Below are 21,594 nucleotides of genomic sequence, written 5' to 3' on the forward strand. Positions count from 1 at the left end.
GTACACAAGCATGCAATGAACTGCATTTATTTTCCTCCTTTGACAAGCTCATTTGAACTCTGCCCACTAATCTATTTCTGCTGGAACTACATTTAATATTCCAAACCTTTGAGAAGCTGTCCAACAGTTTCTACTGCTATTTACTTTAAAAAAAAATCCCACAAAAAATTACACTTGCTGTATTCAGTTCTTGACCAGGGATAGTCTTAAAGTCTGGTGTCTTGTTGCTTCCTAATGCTAGAAATATATGCTATGCTCTACTGCTGGAATTTGTGATAGATACAGTATTGTTATCTGGCTCAGGTGGATTGTGGCATAACAGACTTTAAAATTATAACACCCTAATGCCCTCATGTAGAGGTCTTTAACACTTAATCTGATAAACCTGACATGCTGAGATCAGTACATGGAAGCTCAGGCAGCCTGTTGTTGCAGACAGGGGTAAATTCAAAATAGCGCCAGGACATGAAAAATTACCCAAAAAAAGAATTCCTAAAATAACTTTTCTTCGAGTGCTTAATCAAGTCCATTCTATTGTAAGTGTGGGTGCTCACCGCATGCATTGGTCCTGGAAGTTTTTCCCTCAGTGGTATCCATAGGGGACCGGCTCTGGTGCTCTCTGGAGTGGCACACGTATGCACCAGTATAAGGGGCACTGCTGGCTTCCCTCTCTCTGTTCCTTGTTACCGCCAGTGACAATGCTGGAACATTTCCTTACCTTGGAATGCTTTCCTATCTCAACTGTGCTTAGTAGCAAATTTGTTGTATATAGTTGTTAAAAGTTGTTTAGTTAATAGTTCCCTTAGTGTTAAGTTAGAATTAGTTAGTTCTTCTTTGAGTGCTTGCTCATGTCCATTCCATATTAGGTGTGTGTTCTCGCCACATGCACCGGTGTCAGAAGTTTTTCCCTCAGTAGTATCCATAAGGGACCGGCTCGGGTGCCCTCTGGAGTGGCTCCTGCATGGCTCGATATAAGGGGTGCTGCTCGCTCCCCCCACCCTCAGTTCCTTCTTGCCACCAGTGATGGTGCTGGAACGTCTGCTGCTTCGGTTAGCACTGTTTGTTCTCTGTTCTTGCGAACTTTGAAAACCTGTAATATAGTTGTATATAGTTAGTAGTTTATCATTTACCCTTAGTAGTAGTTCTCAAAGTTTTCATTGTTCCCGAACGTGACCCTAGACTTTAAGCCCTGCGATCGCTGCAACGGCCTAGGCCCATCAGCGATCCACATTCCAGCTGCCTAAGGTGCTTAGGCAAAGGGCACATAAGTGACAAGTGCCGTATCTGCAAATCCTTTAAGCCTAGGATGAAGAAGGAGTGTGATATCCGTATAAAAGTGCTCCTAATGGAGTCAGCACTCACTCCAGCACCGGAGCAGCAGTCTGACTCCGCACCGAGTACCGCGGCCTCTGTGCCCAGTGCTCTGCCGGCACCATCCATGAGTCAACACCAGCCCCCCTCCACAGCTCTGGTCAAGAAGCCAAAAAAGACTGTGAGAGGAAGATCTCCTACCTCTCGTAAGGGAAAGGAGAGGGCTGGGGGCGAGCCACGACCTGTGCCGGGCAGCCCCCTTCAGAAAGTCGGGCCCCACCTCCAGTCAAGCAGTGCAGCCCACCCCATACTTTGCCTGCAGCTCTGGACAGCGGTGCAGACCCTGGACAGCTTCAGGTGCCATCGACCCCCAAAGCCCTTCAAGCAGCTCAGGAGATCCTGATGCCGCCCAAACTGGCTCCAGCAGTACCCCGGCCTTGGGGAAAACCTGCTTTGGTACCTATGCGTGTATCTCCATCTCAGCGGCATTGTTCCCCCTCTAGACGGATGTCCCGCCATTGCTCGCCCGCCCGTCACACCTCAGGACTAGAGAGGCAGGCTCAGCCTCTTGGTCTCAGCGAAAGGGGCACCGATCGAAGGACTCGAGGCATACCTCGCCAGCAGATTGGCTTAGACCCTCTGAGGCATGCACTAGTGCAGCACCACTCCCCGCTGAAGGGGTGCCCCACCTGCGCTTGCCTCATCAGTGCCACCAGCCCCCGGATGCGGGTTGGCTTACCTGCCAGAGGTCCCAGTGTCGGTCCCCGGACTCTAGGCAGTGTTCCTCGGAGTCCGGTGTTGATTGTCAGCGGTCTAGCGCAGACCTACAGAGGCGATCACCAGTCCCCAGAGCCCCAGTGCTGGGAGCGTCTGAGTCGGTCTCCCAATCCTAGGCACTGCTCCAGAGGGTTGAGACACCGGTCCCCAGAGCCCCATCACTGGTCTCCAGATTGCCGGTACGGATCACCACAAGCATATCAACGATCTCCGAGATGTCGATCCTCTTGCTCCCAGTCTATGGAGCGGCACCGCTCTCAAAGCCTGAGGTGTCGATCACCAGAGTACTGTCGCCAATCTGCCAAATGCCACCACCAGTCACTGGAGTCACAGCACCAAGAGCCATTGTCCTGGTACAGTCAAGTCCAGAGAAAACTGAGAGGGATCTAACCAAGCTAGATGAATTTGCAGCACGGTGTCAAATGCAGTTCAGTTCTGATAATTGCAAAGTAATGCACATTGGAGGGAAACATTTAATCTATTCATATACTGTACGGGAGTCTCAATTGTATCAGAAGAGGAAAGGCTTTTGGCATCAATATGGACAGCTAAATGAAGACCTTGGCTCAATGTACAGTTGTGATAGAAAACAACCCAAGCTGTTATGGTACTGGTCACCCTATTTCAAAAAGGATATTACAGAATTAGAGGGCATTTAGAGAAGGGTGACTGAAGTGAACAGGGATGTGTGAAAATGAAAAGACTGGGATTGTTTATCTTAAAAAGGAAAAAATAAAAGGGGACAAGATAAAATAATGAATGTCTAGAGAAGGTAGATTGTGAGCTTCTATTCTCCGTATGTCAACTCAAGAACAAAGGGACATTACGTTAAATTAAAAGGTGGCAATTTCAAAACTGATGAAAGGAAATCCTTTTTCACAAAAAGGTAGCAAGATTGAAAAAGGGATTAGACATATCTGAATATCAAGAATATTCAGAGTTGTAGTAAATGCTCACCTAAATTTTTAAGAGATAGTAAACCTCATGCTTATATTTTTAAACTAATCTAGCAATTAGGGACTGTGAGGTTTCTTGTGCTTGCATCTGCGGTGCCTGGTGCTGGCCACTTGGAGACAAGATACGAGACTAGATGAGAATTCCTATGTTCCTATGAAATAAAGAGTATTTTAATTTTAATCAGTTTTTAAAACTGTGGAAGACAAGATGCTATGGTAATGGGCACCATGTATAAATAAGATATCTAATTTTCTAACTTAACTTTGTTTAGGCAAGTTCCATTTGATTTCAAAGATAGGAAGAGTGGAAAAAAGTGTAGAGGCTCACTGTGGAGCTGTACTTGCAGGAAGATGGAATTATGAGGGAACAGCGTTGGTTACAGGTAAGAGTTTTTCCTTAAAGAATTAAAGATGGAAATTAAAATAATAAAAAGGTCCTTAAGAGAGAGAGCATAATTTAAAGATATGAAGTTAATATACTAAATAGCTTCAAAGAAGGGAATACACCACTTATGTATTGGGGCAGGGCTTGTGTACAGGGCCACTTACTGTGTGTCAAGCCAGGGCATAAATCTACAGCACTCTAGCCTGCCACACACTAAGTGGCTGTGTGGACCCTGCTGCCATGCACAAAAAGTGCCATAAATAGTGCACTTTGCTTTACTCCTATTTTTGTGGTGGTGGGGTCCATGCATCCACTTAGTGTGTGGGAGGCTGGTGCACTGTAGATTCATACCCCAGCTTGCTATGCACTGAATCGCCTTATGGACACACACCTACATTATTAAACAATTCAATTTATGAAATGTAAGTAACTACTTCCTCTGAGGGATAAATCCGGTTGAATTTGTATAGAGGCAACTTTGAGGTGAATCCTTGACATTTATTTAGAAGCTGCAGATTGAAATTTCATAAACTTAATTGCAGTTACACCAAATTTGGACAGATAAAACTGAATCTATGAGTCTACAGACAAGAGACCCAGCATTAAATACATAAGAAAAAGAGCAATGATCCAAGAATGGGGCCACTACATTGTTGATTTTAATAAATTTAACTGAATTAATACATTTAAAAATAAGAACAGTGATTTACAGTTAAGGTAATGTTCTTTTGGTTAATGGATAGTTATGCAGGGATAACTCATCAAAACCAGTTAAAAATAATGAATTCTGATGGTATTTTTTATGCATAAGACAATCAGAAGAAATTATTGAAAAATGTAAAATATTTTAATATTCAGATGTTTAAATGTAATTTTTTTGTACTTTTAGACTTTTTTGTTTAATTATTTTTTACTTATGAAATTAGATAAACAGCACTATTATTGGCTGTCTTACATTCTAGGTAGTTACTATATATATACTAAACATTTAACGTGTGTGCACACAAATGCATACATTAGTGACCACTCTAGTAAAGATTGCCTATGTGTTTCCACTTTAAACCCATCTTGAGTTACTCAGCTTTTTGAGATGTTTCACTTTTTGGGACTGACATTTTTCAGATCTTGGACTCCGCTCATATTGAATCTCTCTGTTTTTAGAAATATAAGCAAAAATAGTTCACCTGTTTTTGAGTAGAAAGAAAGTTACAATAAATAAAAATTCCTCTTTTCCCCACCCCCAAAAAAATCACTCCAGTGCTCAAACAAAAAGGAAGAAGAAGAAGAATGTTCTTGTAACTGTTTCTGGATAGTTCAAACGCCAAATCTGTTGTAAGTAGAAAAGCAAAATTTGGCAGATAAATAGACCTCATGGAGGAGAAGTGACTTTGTGTTCTGGTGATAATTTATTTTCAACTATCTGAATTAGAAGACTTTGCAAATAGAACTCTGCTGTACATTTTTAATTATGATAGCACTTTAAAGTAACACTTGGCATGAAGGTAGGCTGCAGTGTGTGTATACAGGCTTTGCTTCATAGTGAATATGTATATAGTGAAGGTGCACATTGAATGAGGAAATGCTCCAAAAGGTTCAGACTCCCTACTTTAAGATTTTTGGGAATTTGCAATTTAATTATGGAAATCAAGCTTTCAGAGTTGAGAGTTCCTACAAACTTTATCCTCAAATTTCACCATTCACCAAGTATAAATCACCAGTTTAACCTCTAAGGCCTGATACTACTGTGTTTCTATCTACCACAACTTAAGGATATCAGGTCTGGGTTACTAAACTGTAAACAAATGAGCAGTACCAGTAATGATGAATAGGGGATGTGGAGCGAGGGGAGAGTTGGGTAATTATTGACTCTCCCTTCCCAGAAGCAGTGTCAGGCAAGATGACCACAGGACTCTAGGTGAACGAGAAGCTGTGATGACAGCAGCAGAAAAGCAGTTTAAGTATGTTTTCCATAAGACACATTCTTTCTAATTAGCAATTTAAATAAATGAATAAATAAATAGAATTAACGTTAAGTGTACCTAAATTTATAACTGTCATATATATTAATTTTTTTGAATTTTGAAAGAAACGGGATGACTTTCTGTTGTTTACAGTTGGTGAAGATGGACAAATAAAAATCTGGTCTAAAAGTGGAATGCTAAGATCCACTTTAGCACAGCAAGGTAAGTTAATTGATTTCCTTAAAGCTTGATTTTACATGTTCAATTTTAGCTATATATAATATATTCTAGTGCCTTTCCCTAAATCTGGCAGTAGTTGCTTAGATCAGGATATTAGGGCTTGACTCAATTTCCATTAAAATCAAAGGGAATTTTTCTGTTGACTTCAGCAGAAGTTAGATCAGGTAGTATTCTTTCAGAGGCAAGCCTTCTTTGAAAGCCTATTGCATCTGAAAACTGTAGGCTTTTGGTTGGCAAGTGCTGATTCTAGGTTTGCATATGGATCCTGTTCCAAAACATTTTTCAGAGAATATATCAGCTACAAAAGTTGTCAAATAAAATTATAACAGTAGGTCAATGAATGAAGTTTGAAATGTTTATCTTTAAGAATTGGTCATTTAAAAAAAATCAAAATATATTAATATTTTCTGACATAAAATCTACTTTAATGAAGTGAATTGAAAACTTGCAACTTGAATAATATTTGCATGTCCTCAAATGAAAAACATTAATATTCTTTCACCGAGTGCATCATTGACATGCATAGAATCTTCGTCACCACTGCTCACTATAACACTCTCTGTATCTGCTGGGCCAGGACCCAGCTTCGTTTTCAGTATCTATGCCTCTTTCAGGACGCAGTATATGGTCAAGGTATGTACCAGTACTGTCAACTGTTCCTTTGGTACCGAAGGCACCACTGGGTTGAGCCGTGGATGACACTGGACATATGGTAGTCCCATCGGGAGTGGCCCCACTGCCACCATGAAGCTATTTGAAGAGATCCTCACAGTCGAGCTCAGAGGCATCTTCCTCATCTTGCTCTTGCTCTCGAAGGTCATCGAGACACAGCAGGAATCATAGTTGGTACCGGGAAAGTACCGTTCCTGCAGTAGAGACAGGGGACCAAGGCCTAATTCTTTCTGGCTGCCGATGCCATATCCTTACCTGCAGTGGCCTCTATGGAATCCCTGGGAAGTCCCTCAACAAATTCCCAGTCATCTGCTCACTCTAGGGCAAGATTACCTGTACCTCCAGTAGGATTCCCATTGGAATCACCAGTCCTGCAGCAACCAACAGAGGGGGCTTCCTCTGCAATAGGGTATTCTGAATCTTTAGGTTGGTCAGATGTTATTCCTCAAGACATTCCACTGGTCCCAACTAGATCTTCCTCCTCATCAACGGATGATGCAGCAATACTCCAGTCCTCATCTCCGGTACCAGAAGATTTCAGGTCATATCAGGATCTGTTCAGATGTATGGTGTCAGCCTTAGGTGTTCAGACCCAGTTTGTATAGGAAAACACAAATAAATTGTAGAATATCCTCCAGCCATCACTTCCTTGGAGAGTTTCACTCCCTATAAATGAAGCAATACTAGAGCCTGCTAAATCCCTATGGAATGCCCTGGCTTCATTAACACCCACAGAAAAGCACACTGACAAAATATACTGTGTGCCATGCAGGGCTTCCAATATTTTTTCTCTCATTCGGCTCCAAATTCCCTGGTTGTGACAGTAGCAAATGAGCGAGTGAGGCAGGGAAGATATAAATCTACACCTAAAGAAAGAATCTAAAAGGTTAGATTTCATGGGGAGAAAGATCTATTTGACTTCTTGCAGATGTGTATTTCAAACCAGCAAGCTCTGTTATTGAAATAGGATTTTGTGAACTTGGATGCTATGTTCAATTTTTGGACAAGTTTCCAGAATCCTTAAGGGAGGAGGTCAAGGACTTTGATCTGAAAGGCTGTTCAGTGGCCAAAACATCCTTACATCTGCCCTGGATACAGTGGATGCTTTGTCTAGGCTCATGGCCTCAGCTGTAACAATTAGAAGAATCTCATGGTTATAAAACTCTAGTGTAGCTCCTGAGATCCAACAACGCATTGAAGGCTTGCCATTTCATGGTCGCCTGCTGTTTTCAGAGAAAATTGATGACACAGTTCGAGCTGACAGAGTCTTTTAGTGACTCCCATGCCACCTTATGCTCATTGGGGATTTATACTCAGGCCACGAAGAGATGGCATTTTGAGAACCAACAGAAATAACAATATTGTCCTCAGTAATATTTCCATCAGTCCTCCTACCCTATGAGGCAGCAAGATTTCCCTAGAAAGGGACACAAATCACAGAGGAGGAAACCTTCTGAGTCTAGCTTTAGTCAAATGGCCCCTCCTTCTCTTCTGGCTTTTTGGGACCACATCTGGGGGACAGTGATTCATATTCTCCTTCACAGTACCACTGCAATGTATTACAGGAACAAGCAGGGGGGTGCCTGCTCCAACCCGCTTTTTCAGGAAGCAATAAAGTTTTGTCATCTCTCCATTGAAGAAGATATGCCCACAGTGGCTCACTTGTCAGGCTCTCAGAACCAACTGGCTGATCACCTCAAACAAACACGGGTGGTCTCTGAAGAACAATGTACTGAGGTCCATTTTCTGGAAATGGGGTACCCTTCTATAGACTTGTTTGTGACAAAAGACAACAGGAAATGTCATCAGTTCTGTTCTCGAGCAAGATTAACCCCAGAGTCTCTTACCAACACCTTCCATCTGAATTGTGAAGGGAACATGATACATGCTTTTCCCCTCTGATCCCTCAAGCTCAAATTGGATCACGCCAGACTGATTCTGAGTGCACCAGCATAGTCGAGGCACTTTTGATTTTCTGACCTTCTCTCTCTATCGGCTCGACCTCCCCAACCCACTCACTCAACATCACAGCCAGGTAGTTCATCTGGCTTTGAGCAGTCTGCACCTTACTGCATAGATGCTTCGTGGCTAGATAAAGAGGAGGGGCAATGCTCAGAAGCAGTTAGACACGTTCTGCTTAATAGTAGAAAACCAGCCACAAAGCCAACCTATTTGCCTAAGTGCACATGGTTTTCTATTTGGGCAACATCCAAGCAAATTCAGCTCACATTAGCACAGATTCAGAACATTTTGGATTATTTATTGCAGGTGAGCTCCCTGAAGGTTCACTTGGTGGTGATTTCAGCTTTCCTTCCTCCCAGTCAAGGGAAGCTGGTATTTTCAAAACCTATGATGGTGAGGTTTTTTAAGAGTATTACCCATTTTTTTCCACTGGTGAAGAAAAGAGTGCCACTGTGGGACCTTAATACAGTCCTGGGTGCACTGATGGATCCTTTGTTCGAGCTGACAGCAACATGTTCATGGGCTCTCCTCTCACAGAAGATGGCCTTCGTTGTGGCTATAACATTCACAAGAAGAGTTAGTGAGTTGCAGGCCTTAATGGCACATCCTCTGTACACCCAGTTCTTCACGGACAAGATGGTTTAAGACCAGGCCCATTATTTTTGTCCAAAGTGGTATCTTGGTTCCACCTTTGTCAGGTTATTTACTTATCTATATTTTTCCCAAACCACATTCAAGCGTGGAAGAACAGCATCTATATAACTTAGATGTCAGTTGATGCTAAACATTTTATTTAGAAAGGCCTAAGCCATTTCATTCATCACCTTGATTCTGTGTCCTACGCTGAGCAGATGAAGGGACAGCCAGTCCCTATTCAGACTATTCACAGGTGGACAGTTGCCTGCATTACCACTGCTAATGCAGGGGCTCATATGATGCCTCCACAGTGATTGCAGGCTCATTTCCGAGAGCTCAGGTGACATTGGATGCGTTCCTTAAGGATGTCTCAGTTGTGGATATCTGCAAGGCTGTGATGTGGTCTTCTGTGCATACCTTTGCTAGACATTACACTGTCACCCCGGCATCAAGATCAGATACAAACTTGGGGAAGGCAGTCCTGAAATCACTATTTAAATAGATTTTGAGCCCACTTCTTGCTGTAACTGTTTGTGAGTCACCTGAGTGGAATACTTGTCTGCAGCCACTTGAAAAAGAAAAGACTGTTACTTATCTGCATCGTCAGTTCTTGTTCTTTGAGATGTTGGTGCAGACATGTATGCCATGACACTCTGCATCAGAGTCTTCAGCCAGTGATTTTGGTGGGAAAGAACTGAAGGGGGAGAGGGCAGTTCTGCCCTTGTGTAGCCATGGGAGGGGAACACGAGCACCACCTCCATGGGTACTACTAAGCAAAATTCTCTGACTTTGACACATTGGGCGCATGCACCCCTGAGTGGAATACATGTCTGCACCCACATCTCAAAGAACAAGAAGTGATGATGCAGGTAAGTAACCATCTTTTTCATGGTGACACTCTTGTTGTAACAGAAATGTTTGCTCTACTGTTTACCTGTCAATCCATCCTCATATATTGATTTTCCATGCATGCTTTTTCTCTCTCCTGGTTTCCCAGTGCATTGATACCTATAGTGATGCTCACATGTTGGACTAAATTCACAGTTGGTGCAGGTGGGCACCATTCTGAATCTTGAAACTAAATTCACAGAAAATGTTGTTTCATACTTCCATAGAGTTTAAGGTCAGAAACCATGATTTGATCATCTAGTCTGACCACCTGCATATCGCAGACCTTTAAATTTCACCCAGTTACCCCTATATTGAGCTCATTAACTTGGGTTAGACTAAAGCATTTCAGTCTTTAGGACCTTTAAATTGTTTTGTACCACAGGCAGAAAACAGGTGACACCAGTGCCTGAGCTGATTAGGTGTGAGAATGATTTGGGTTAGATGGTATCAGCAGGCAATCAGTGCCCCATGTTGAAAAGAAAAGTGAAAAATCCCCAGGGTCCCTGCTAGTCGCAATTCCAAATGGCTCTTGACATGTCCAATATGGTGTCCAGATCAATGGCCACTGCACTGACTATGCAGAGATTCTACTAATTCAGGCTTCAGGGATCACATGTGAGGCCAGGCCACTATAAAAGAACTGCCCTTTGAGGGTAAACTCTTTAACAGAAGCACCAACAATGTCTGGAGGGCTCGACTGAAATCTCTGGGCCTGTCTGTCCTGGCTCCCAAGAGGAAATTCCTGAGACAATAGTAACAACATTATTGGTGTAGGCACTAGACTCAACACTATCCACAGCAGCATGTCTTGAAGCCCCCAAGAAAGACACAGCATTTCCAATGCAGACAAGCCTCAGCTTTCTTCTTGACTGCCTCTCCATCCTGGACTCTGGGGCAACACCAATTTTGAAACACAATTTGTGAGTCTTATAGAACCAACCTCTTCTTCCATTACTCTCTCCCTTTGGCAATCATCTCTCCCATTTCTGGGATGCCTGGTCGGAGTAACCTTGGACTGGTGGTCCTCAAGATCATTGTCATAAATATAAAGGGTAAGGTAAACACATTTAAAATCCCTCCTGGCCAGAGGAAAAACCCTTTCACCTGTAAAGGGTTAAGAAGCTAGGATAACCTCGCTGGTACTTGACCAAAATGACCAATGAGGAGACAAGATACTTTCAAAAGCTGGAGGGGGGGAGAAACAAAGTCTCTCTCTGTCTGTGTGATGCTTTTGCCGGGAACAGAAAGGAATGGAGTCTTAGAACTTAGTAAGTAATCTAGCTAGATATGCGTTAGATTCTGTTTGTTTAAATGGCTGAGAAAATAAGCTGTGCTGAATGGAATGGATATTCCCGTTTTTGTGACTTAAGGTTTTGCCTAGAGGGATTCTCTATGTTTTGAATCTACTTACCCTGTAAGGTATTTACCATCCTGATTTTACAGAGGTGATTCTTTTACTTTTTCTTCTATTAAAATTCTTCTTTTGAGAACCTGATTGCTTTTTCATTGTTCTTAAGATCCAAGGGTTTGGGTCTGTGTTCACCTATGCAAATTGGTGAGGATTTTTATCCAGCCTTCCCCAGGAAAGGGGGTGTAGGGTTTGGGGAGGATTTTGAGGGGAAAGACATTTCCAAGCGGGCTCTTTCCCTGTTATATATCTGTTAGATGCTTGGTGGTGGCAGCAATAAGGTCCAAGGGAAAAAGGAAAATAGTTGGTACCTTGGGGAAGTTTTAACCAAAGCTGGTAAAAATAAGCTTAGGAGGTTTTCATGCAGGTCCCCACATCTGTACCCTAGAGTTCAGAGTGGGGAAGAAACCTTGACAATCATAAAGGGAGATTATTGTATACAGTTTGAGGCTGTTCCTATCCCTTTCCCTCCATCCATAACCCTCTTCAGGGACCCCTCCCGTGACAATCTAATAAAACAAGAAATAGACTCCCCAATACAACTGGAAGTGTTGGAGGAGGTACCTCAGAAGTTTAGAGGCAACGAATTCTTTCCCCATTTGTAACCATTTCTCAAGGTGCCCTAGACTGTGAGTCACTGTGTTATTCCTCTTCCTCCAGTGGGAGGAAATCTTTCTTGTGGTAGCTGGATGTCAGCTCCCCGACACGGTCAGCCCTTTAGCCACTCAAGCACTCTCCTCAGAAGTTTGCGTGCCCCTACTTTCCCTTGCAAGTTAACAATAGGTGCACCCAGCTCCTGAGCCACTCTGAAAGTGCCCCCCTTAAGTGTCCAGCCCCTATCACTGTATATAATATAACACAGCACTGTAATTTATTTGTAGTAAAAACAAATATAAGTTTATTAACAAAAGTAAAGATTTAAGAGATAGTGAGCTGAGAGTAATAAGAACAGGTCACAAATAAAACAGAAGTATAACATGCTGCTTCTCGACTAACACTTAAGTTTAACAGGCTTACCTTGTCTAAAGCAATTTCTCACCTAAGCCCTTTCTTGCAGCATTTAAACTGCAATTGGTTGAGATCCTGTTTTCACTGCCTGGTTGCCCCCTCAAGTACAGGATAAATGAGGGGTCTTTGTGCCATCTTCTTATTCCCCAAAGTCTACTGGTTTTGTCCCCCAGACTCAGGATGACTCCCTGTGCTTTTCTTCCTGAAGTGTTGGAACCAAAGTGTCTCCCCATACTCCTATTTGTTTCACATCCACCCTGTCCGCCTGTTTCTCCTCTTAACTTTCACATGTAAATGGGGCCTACTTTGTGTTTATTTTACAATGCTTCATCTACATATGAATTGAGGCTGGAGATTCCATGTCCCTTTGGTAAAAGCAGCTTGCCAACCCTTCCTGTTGACACAGTTTAAAACATTTTTGGAAAGTATATATAACTCCTTACACATTGACCTTACATACATCTTGCAATGCTTATGATGACCAATATGATATGAGCTTTCATTTGATACCTCAGACCTATTTTATAGGTAAATACTATGAAAGCCACGTGTTATGTGTAGTGAGTTTGTCAGGCCTGATAGGTGTTGCTGACACAGAACAGTGACCTCTTTGGCAGTTGGCACCAGTGGGCCTCTGTTTCACACCTGCCCCCTGATGTTGATACATATGTTAGTTCAAAGTCTCTCTGAGTCCATTGGTACCTTTTTCATCCCAAAGAAGAAAAGGGGATAGATATCCCTCCTTGATCTTTTTAACCTCAATGCCTTTGTTTATCTCTTCAGATTCCACATGATCACCCTTGCCTCCATAATCCCTGCTCTTGACTCCATGGACAGGGTAGTGGCTCTTGACCTCTAAGATGCCTACTTCTGCATCTCCATATACCCAGTGCACAGGAAGTACTTACAATCCTTGGTAGAAGCCTCCCATTATCAATACAGGGTCTTATCTTTTGGCCACTCCATGGCGCTGTGAGTATACACCGAGGTCCTAGCTCTGGTAGCAGAACATCTTAGACAACAAGGGATTTAGGTATACCCCTACCAAAATGGCACGCTGGTGCTAGAGAAGTCTCATCAGCATGTGACAGATTCGCCGTAAAAGACAATGGAACTCTTCACCAACTTGGTCTTTCGGGTCAACCAGAAGAAGTTAACTCTGAGCCCAATCTAGAGAATAGAATTCATAGGGGCATTGTTCAATTCAAAGTCAGCATGAGCGTATCCCCATCAATAGGTTTCTTACTACAATAGAATTAATCAATCAATTATGGTCTCACCTCAGCACACAGATGAGGACTTGTCACATGACTTCACTTATGCCTTCTGCAAGGGTTGTTGAGATCTATATATCTGCCAAAAAGATACACCATGGACCACTGGTCACCGACCTCACAGAGTTCTCTCCTCCTTAAACTGATGGACTGATCCAACCCAAGTATACAAAGGAATGTCCTTCTCACTGGCACAGCCAACCAAGATACTTGCCATGGACTCTTTCATTCAAGGTTTGGGTGACTTGTGTGGCATGGCTGAAGATTCTGGAGAGATGGTTGTCTCAGGAGACCACCCTCCACGTAAATGTCTTGAAACTCAAGGCTATCAGATTCTTATACAAGGCCTTCCCACCCTACTCAAAGGCCTGATGATTCATGTCTTCATGGACAATACACTGTGGTGCACTCCATCAAGTGGCAAAAGTACTAGATCCTCCCCTCTGGAGACCTTTGGACTAGTACATTGAACATCACATTACATCAGTGGGTCTGCATCTCTGGAGCCTCTAGAACACACTGGCAGACTGTGTTAGTAGAGGCCTGGGAACCACAAGTGGTCCCTCGAGACCAGAAGACATCCAGAAGGACTTCGGAGATGGTGTTTTCCACAGGTGGACCTGTTCTCAAGGATTCTTACTGCCAAATGTATTGCTCCAAAGAAAGTGCAAGCTAAGGCTTCATATAAGATTATTTTCTGTTCCCACGGACCTCTAGCTTTTCCTTGCATCCCCAAAATACCCACAGCTCTGAGGAAACTAAGAGAAGATGCTAGATGAGTTATTGTGCTGCCACTAGTCAGGATTGGTTGATTTAAATAAAAAATTATATAATCACCAATTTTATTCATGATTTAAATCAGGAAGTATGAAACCTTTATTTAAATCAAAGATTTTAGTCACCTTTTGCATTTGTACTTTTTAATTGTTTCCCTAAAGGTAAGTTGGTGCTCATTGGGTCATAACTATCAAATAGTTGTTTTGCAGCTAAATATAACCATTACACTAAATGTGGTCCTTTTTACTAACCAGGAGATCACTCTATATCCATGTGCATTTATTTAAGCAATTATGTAGCTTAACTTATTACTAGATGATGATTAAATTTTTGCTTGCAATTTGTGTCAAGCTGTATTTGGATGGAAATTCAAATTCAATTAAAAATGTACAAAAACTTCATTGTATTATGTTTTTATTGAGTAAAGTTACCTTAAGTGTGCTGGATACATAAGAAAAACATTATCAAAATGTTTTGCTTTTAAAACTAAGGACATGTTATCTGTGGTTAGTGAATTTAACTGATGTTTCTGGTCACCATATCCTTCAAGGTTTTATACATAGATGACTCGTGCCTCCCGATACTGCGTGGGTCACAATCTGAAGGGGAGGACACATCTCAGCAGCTGCCTGAGATACATTAAGAGAGCCAGCAAGGCTCTCTCAATCTATGTCAGGCAACTGCTGTGCTGTACAGAGCAGCGACCCAGGGCAGCCGGCATGAGAAGTGGCTGGTTCCGCTCCCCACCCAGGCCTGGCTGCAAGGAAGAGGGGCTCTGGCTACGTGCTGTTTCTACCACCTTCCAGTGAAAACTGCCTTCCTGGTGGTTATCATGTCTGCTCGATGGATAGGGGAGATTCAGACTTTCAGGGCAGACCCACCATATACACTGTTCCACAAAGACAGAATCCAGGCCGCACCTGAAGGTTCTCGGGTGGTCTTGGATTTCACATCAACCAATCTATTCACCTCCCAGTTTTCTTCCTGAAACCACATCCCTCTCTGAGTGAAAAACACCACATGTTGAATGTTGTGAGAACACTATCTTTTTATTTTGACAGAACCAAACCATTCAGATACAAATGTAGATGCTTTGTGGCATTTGCTGAAAGGGTTACGGTTAACCAATATCTTCCTAGAGTAGGGGTTCTCAAACTGGGGGTTGCAAGATGGTTACATGGGGGTCAAGAGCTATCAGCTCTGTGTGGTTGGCAGCCCCAAGCTCCCATTAAATTAAATTACCCCCCCCCCCCGCAGTTTAAATTTGTAAAAGGGGATCACACTCTGAGGCTTCCTGTGTGAATGGGGTCACCAATACAAAGTTTGAAAACCACTGTCTGAGAGAATATCTAAATGGGCCTTTTGCTGTATTAAGGCTTTTATTATACCCCAGGAAAGACCCCCCCCGGGCAAGTTAGGACTCAGTCCACCTCTACCCTGGCAGTCTCCGTGTCCTGTCTGGTGAATGTCCCCATACCAGAAATATACAGAGCAGCAATGTGGAGTTTGGTTCACAGATTCCATTATTTCCTGATGCAGGCTTTCAGATTGGATGTGAACTTTGGTAGGGCAGTCCTGGAGTCACTCTTCAAGTAGGCCTCCACATATTCAACTTCTGACACTGGGATAACTGTTTGTCAGTCACCATGAGTAGAATCTCTGTGGACATTCACTTGAAGAAGAAAGAAGTGTTGCTTACCCTAGTAACTGTAGCTCTTTGAGAATGTGTATTGATAACACAACTCAGTCCCACCCTCTGTCCATGGCGTTTGGATTCCTGCTCCTGGGATTCTTACTAGTGAAGGAAGTGAGTGTGGTTTGGTGCTACCTTGCGCATTATACTTCCTGCTATGGGAAGTGAGAGGGTGTACAGAGTGTAGGCACAGCCACAGCAGACACTGCTATTAAAAAAAAATCCAATCTAATCTATGTACGTGGGGTGCATCTGCACTGAGAGTGGAATCTTTAGGCAACATATGTTAAAGAATCTCTGTTACTATAGGGTAAGTAACTGTTCTTTTTTGAATGCTGATCTCTGTGTGTATTCCTCTGTAAGTACACAAGTGTTCCATGTGCCTGAGATCAGAGAATTCTAGCAAGTAGCATCTGTTGGTCCACGCATGTGCTCTTGCTCTCCTTGTGTTTTATGCCAAGGGCAAAAGGGGCAGTGTGGACTGATGCCTCTCCAGTTCTTTCATACAGTTGCCTGTTGTGAGTCAGACTCCAGTGTCCAGAACTGACCCTCTTTTTGACTTTTTTCCTATTGATATTTCCCAAGTTTTCATATAATTAGTTAATATTGTTAGTAGTATAATAAGTTTAGATAGTGGTTAGTTATAATTCCCATCCTGGTGAATCCTCCAATTTCTCTGGCCTGGGACTTAGAGCCAAAGGGTTAGCTCTTATGAGAAGAAAGGTGTTTAGTTCTACCAGCCTTTATTTTAGAATTTCCAACTATCAAGCCAAGCTGGCAAAATGTGAGTTTTTATTATTCTAAGTTCCTGGACTATGAAGGCAAGTTTCCTAGGAGGATAGGGTTCAATTTCAAGCCCCTATTGACAAGGACAGATTCGTGGCAAGAACCTGTTACAAGCAGCAGTTGACACTGCCAATACTGCATCAAGATCCATGACAACTGCTATAGTGATGCACTGGGAAACTTGGGTATGCTCTTTGAGGTTCTCCAAGGAAGTACAGAACACCATGGAGGACTTGCCCTCTGATAAAATTAATCTTTTCAACCAGAAGACAAAGGAGTCTTTGCATTCAGTAAAACACTCCAGGGCAACCCTCCACTCCTAACCCTGAAGAGGAAAAATCATGAGCAATCTTACAAGTTGAGGTCTTTACCACAGTTCTTCTACCACCAGCAGTCTTACAAGCCACCTCACAAATGGCAGAAGGTGCAAAAACTGAGATGGATTGCTCCAACCATCTGTACTGCAGGTACCCAGCTTCCCATCCCACTCCCCGGATGCTTGTAAGTTGTGAACCCCAGTGTTGATGCTGTCTCCACCTGGTTCCAAGGTCTGCTTTGGAGAACGTCGAGCACAAATGTCCCACAACTGGAGAGCAAAAACAGACATATGGGTGCTGAATATAATCCATTCCAGCTGTGCCTTAGAGTTTCTCTCCCCATCTCCTACAAAACCTCTTTCCCCATGTCTCTTTAGGAACTAGTCTCACAAGGAGATCCTCCTTCAGGAGGTAGAATCCCTCCGCCAATGGGGAGCAATAGCGTGGGTACTGCTTCAGCCTTAAGTAAAAGGATTTATTCCAAATATTTTCTAGTCCCCAAAACAACAGGAGAATGGAGACCCATTCTTGGCCTGTGGTAGCTCAGTGTCTTTAATTGCAAGTTAAAATTCCACATGGTTATGTTGTCATCGATAATACCATTCCTAGAAAAAGACATATAGTTCACAGTTCTCAATATGAAAGACTCATACTTTGACATCAATATTCAAATATCTAGATGACTGGCTTCTCACAGGCAAGATATGTCCAGAAGTCAGAACAAGTATTCCATTGCTACTCCATCTACAGGCATCCCTGGGAATCTCTGTGAACATGGAAAAGTCTTCTCTGGCTCCAACCGAGACTTTAGATCTAATAAAAGTGGCTTTAGACTCAATCAGAGCAAGGACATATCTCACTGTGGACAGATTCCAGCCATGGGCATCCTGATATATCAGGTTATGCACAACTGTCAGGCGTTGGTCCAGATTTGCCTTACTCTCATGGGTCACATGGCATCATGTATTTATGTAACACTCTTCACCAGACTCCACTTCTGATGTCTGTCTGGGATGTGGTTTCTGCATGCTTGGCTTTGAACAGAATATACATTGAGCAAACACAGCATGAATACTGTATTGATAATACGCACCAAGACAAGGGTCTCTCTGACTTGGTCGAAAAATCTTGCACAAGCGTGGTTGCATGCTCCTTTTCTATGCCCCACACCCAACAGAATACTAATTGCAGATGCCTCTTTGGTAGGTTGGGGGGCTTACGTGGACGGTCAAACAGCACTGGACACTTGCACACCCTGGGAAGTCAGGATGCAATAAACCTCTAGACCTCCGAACAGTCCAAGAATCATGCAGGGCATTCTTACTATTAATCCAGTCTCACCACGTTCTCATAATGTCAGACAATATGACAAGCATATTCTACGTAAACAAACAGGTAGGAGGAAGATCCATTCCCCCATTTATGCAACTGGTATATCAAGCACCACATTACCCTATTGGCAATATACCTCCCAGGAACCTAGAATTCACTGGCAGCCAATCTCAGCAGGCACTTTGCCACTGATCATGAGTGGGATTTCCACAGCTCAGTGGTGAACAGCATCTCAGTGGGGACCCCCTACCTGTGACCTGTCTGCCTCCCAGACAAACGGGAAGTGCAGCACATACTATTCCAGGGAACTCAGGCCCAGTTCTCCAGAGGGAATGCTCTCTTTCTCCCTGTCAGAGTTGCTGTCTGGTCTGCTCAGGCAGGAGCAGGTGCAGGTTGGAGTAGGGGCAGGATAGCGTGAAAACAAGCAAAGACTACAGCAGAAGCTGAAGCAAGCGCTGGCAGGAGTAGGAGCAAGGGCAGTCTGTTGAAACTACTGGCAGTGGGAGTGTTCTTGACTCGGGAGTGATGCTGAGCAGACAGGAGAGAGTGCTTCCTTTTGGAGCCTATGTTCCTACCTTGGGATCACCTGTGGATTGGCTGAACCCTGGTGAAATGACCTATGGCATATCACAAGACCTGCAGGTAATAGTCTCTGATGATCCATCACACTCTCTGGCTCAGGGATGACCTATTGGGTTTAAGCAGGCTTGGGTTCAGAGGCTTTGGCGGGCTCAGACTCAGAAGTGTCACATTTCCTTGGACAGACTATTTGACTTCTATCCCACTGCTTCCTCGAATACTGCAGAAGATTAGTCAGAACAGAGCTCATCATGCCCAAATGGCCCAGGCATTTCTCGTTCTTGGGTCACCTACATCTGTCAACCCAGTCGCTCATCAGCATTCATCCCTTCCTGGACCTATGACTCAAGAGAACCTCAGGGTCAGACATCCCAGTTTTGAAGTTCTTCACCTCACAGGTTGGTATTTGGATGGGCATCGGACCTAGAATGTTCCCATTCTGAAAGCGTATCCCATTCTCACTAACAGCAGAAAGGACTTAACATTTTCTGGTAACATTGGCAAGTGGAAGTGTTTCTCTGTCTGGGACCAGCAGCACCATATGTCTCCTGAGACAAGGGGTATTCCTGATATTTTGGATTACCCCCTTGCCCTCAAGATGACAGGATCTTTCCCTTAGCTCAATATAGATTCACCTCTTGGCAGTCAGCATGTGACACCCTCCAGCGGATGGCTACTCTCTTTACTCACTGTCACATTCCGGGGTGCAGTCCAGACCAGTGAGAGGTTGTGTCACCACCTGCCCCATAACCCTGGATACCTCACAATGTTTTGCTGTTGCAGCTCCCAACCTGGCCTGCTCACCAACAGCCTACTAGCATGGGGGGTACACCCTGAGTGTCTATGTATACCTGCAGTCCTGGTCCAGCAACTCTGACCCCAGCAGCCAATGAGCAACACACCAGTCACACTCTGACTTCCAGAACCCTTGGTTAATACTTGCAGGGAGATTCCAACACACTCCCAGTCCCGAATTTTCCTTAAAAAGTATGTTCTGCACTGTTCAACCCTCTCCTGGACACTTCAGGTATTATAGGTCTGTTGCCCCTATAAGGGGCAAATATAGAACAGTTTGCTACTTTAATTGGAGTTATCAAACACCATTAAGTTTAAACACAACACCAGATTAGTTTTTATTAAAAAATAAAACAAGGGTATTTAACTACAAAGAGAGAGATTTTAAGTGAGTACAAGTACAAGGTATTAAAGTCAGAAATGGTTACAAGAGAAATAAAGATTAAATGCTTTCTTTTAGCTAAAAGTTAATAAACTAGACTTGGTTGAAGGTAAAATCTTTACCACAGGTTCCCAGCAACCAAATTTTTATGCCAGGATCCCTCTCAAAAGGCTGCTTCCTTTGTCTTATTAGGTGAAAGAGATAGGGAGAGAGAGAACTTGGGGTATTTTGCCCCTCACTTTCATAGGCCACTCACCCTTTGAAATGGGGTTTTTTTTATGATGACTCCTCAAAGCAAAGTTTATTCAAACCGTAAGGAAGGTGACATGGAGTCTGGAAGTGAAAGTGGTCCCATGCTCTTTCTTTTCCCCTGTGTATGCTGAAATGCAGATTTGCCTTGTCTCCTTGCTGTCTCATGGAACCTGTTTACTTTTTATACATAAATTGAAGTTTCCTTTGTTTAGGAAAGACCTGTTTAACTACTCCTCAAGGAAATACCAAAATTATTATATTACTGCCTAGGAGTTTCAGACATTTTTAAAGTGTAGTTGGAGAGCAGAACCCCATAAGGGCTGATTACAGATAGCTTTGCATTATACATCAGTTTCTTTCTGTGTTTCAGAGAAGAGAATGCAGATAACCAACTCTTGTTACCTAGATCCTTTTCCACTTTTGAATGTTCTTCATCCCTGTTCTAACATAGGCGTTTCTCCCACCCCTCCTGAAATTGGAATGTTTCTACAGATTAACCACACTCTAGAAAGGAGACGTATACAAACATGGTGTAACTTAATGACAGAGCCATGTTTTGCCTTTATTTTCATGCAAGTTATCACACATAAAAAGAAGACAAAAGTTTAATACGTAACAACAGTAATAAAATGTTTTAACATATGTTCTAGTGTACTCTTTCACAGGTTGGCTGATTTGCACTGTTAAACTCTTAAAGGCCCTGGTTCAGCAAAGTACTTAACCACATGCCTAGGTTAACCCAAGGAGGCAGGCCTAGTGAAGTCAGGCTACTCACATGCTGAAGTACTTTGCTGAATTGGGGCCATACAGACAGACCTACTTTTGAGTTTGGCTTGATAAACTAAGCTTTGAACTCTGATACAGCCTTCCAGATATTTTTAAACTTACTTTAAAGCAATATAGTTTAGAAGTGCTAGTGTGACAAGCTGCAGAATATTTATTTTTATATCTATTTCTTAAAATATTTCCCTCTCTAATGACTATAAAATGTTGCTGATTTTGTATTTGAAATTTCTTGCATTTGTAGTCTATTTCAGTTAAGACACACAACTAAGTTTTGTTTTTCAGACTTTGTACATTGAGATCATGTGACCTTTTGACATTTTTTAAGAAACCACATGCACCTGGGTTTGGGTTAAATGTCAGACCCTTATCTCTCTCTAAAACAAATTATCTAAATCCTTTCAACCTGTCGAAGGC

At 42.9% G+C, this 21,594-nt stretch overlaps 1 protein-coding gene across 4 annotated transcripts in view; it reads left to right on the forward strand.

Moving 5' to 3' along the window:
- IFT80 (intraflagellar transport 80) overlaps positions 1 to 21,594 on the forward strand; it is a 145,907-nt gene that overhangs the window by 38,178 nt on the left and 86,135 nt on the right. For all 4 annotated transcript variants that reach the window (XM_048862752.2, XM_048862754.2, XM_048862755.2 and 1 more), the window contains 2 exons: positions 3,317 to 3,427; positions 5,544 to 5,612. In XM_048862752.2, coding sequence (XP_048718709.1) covers positions 3,317 to 3,427; positions 5,544 to 5,612 — 180 coding nt within the window. The remainder of the gene's footprint in view (positions 1 to 3,316; positions 3,428 to 5,543; positions 5,613 to 21,594) is intronic.

The sequence above is a fragment of the Caretta caretta genome, chromosome 9 (genome assembly GCF_965140235.1).
Source record: "Caretta caretta isolate rCarCar2 chromosome 9, rCarCar1.hap1, whole genome shotgun sequence".
In the NCBI taxonomy this organism is placed as follows: Eukaryota; Metazoa; Chordata; order Testudines; family Cheloniidae; genus Caretta; species Caretta caretta.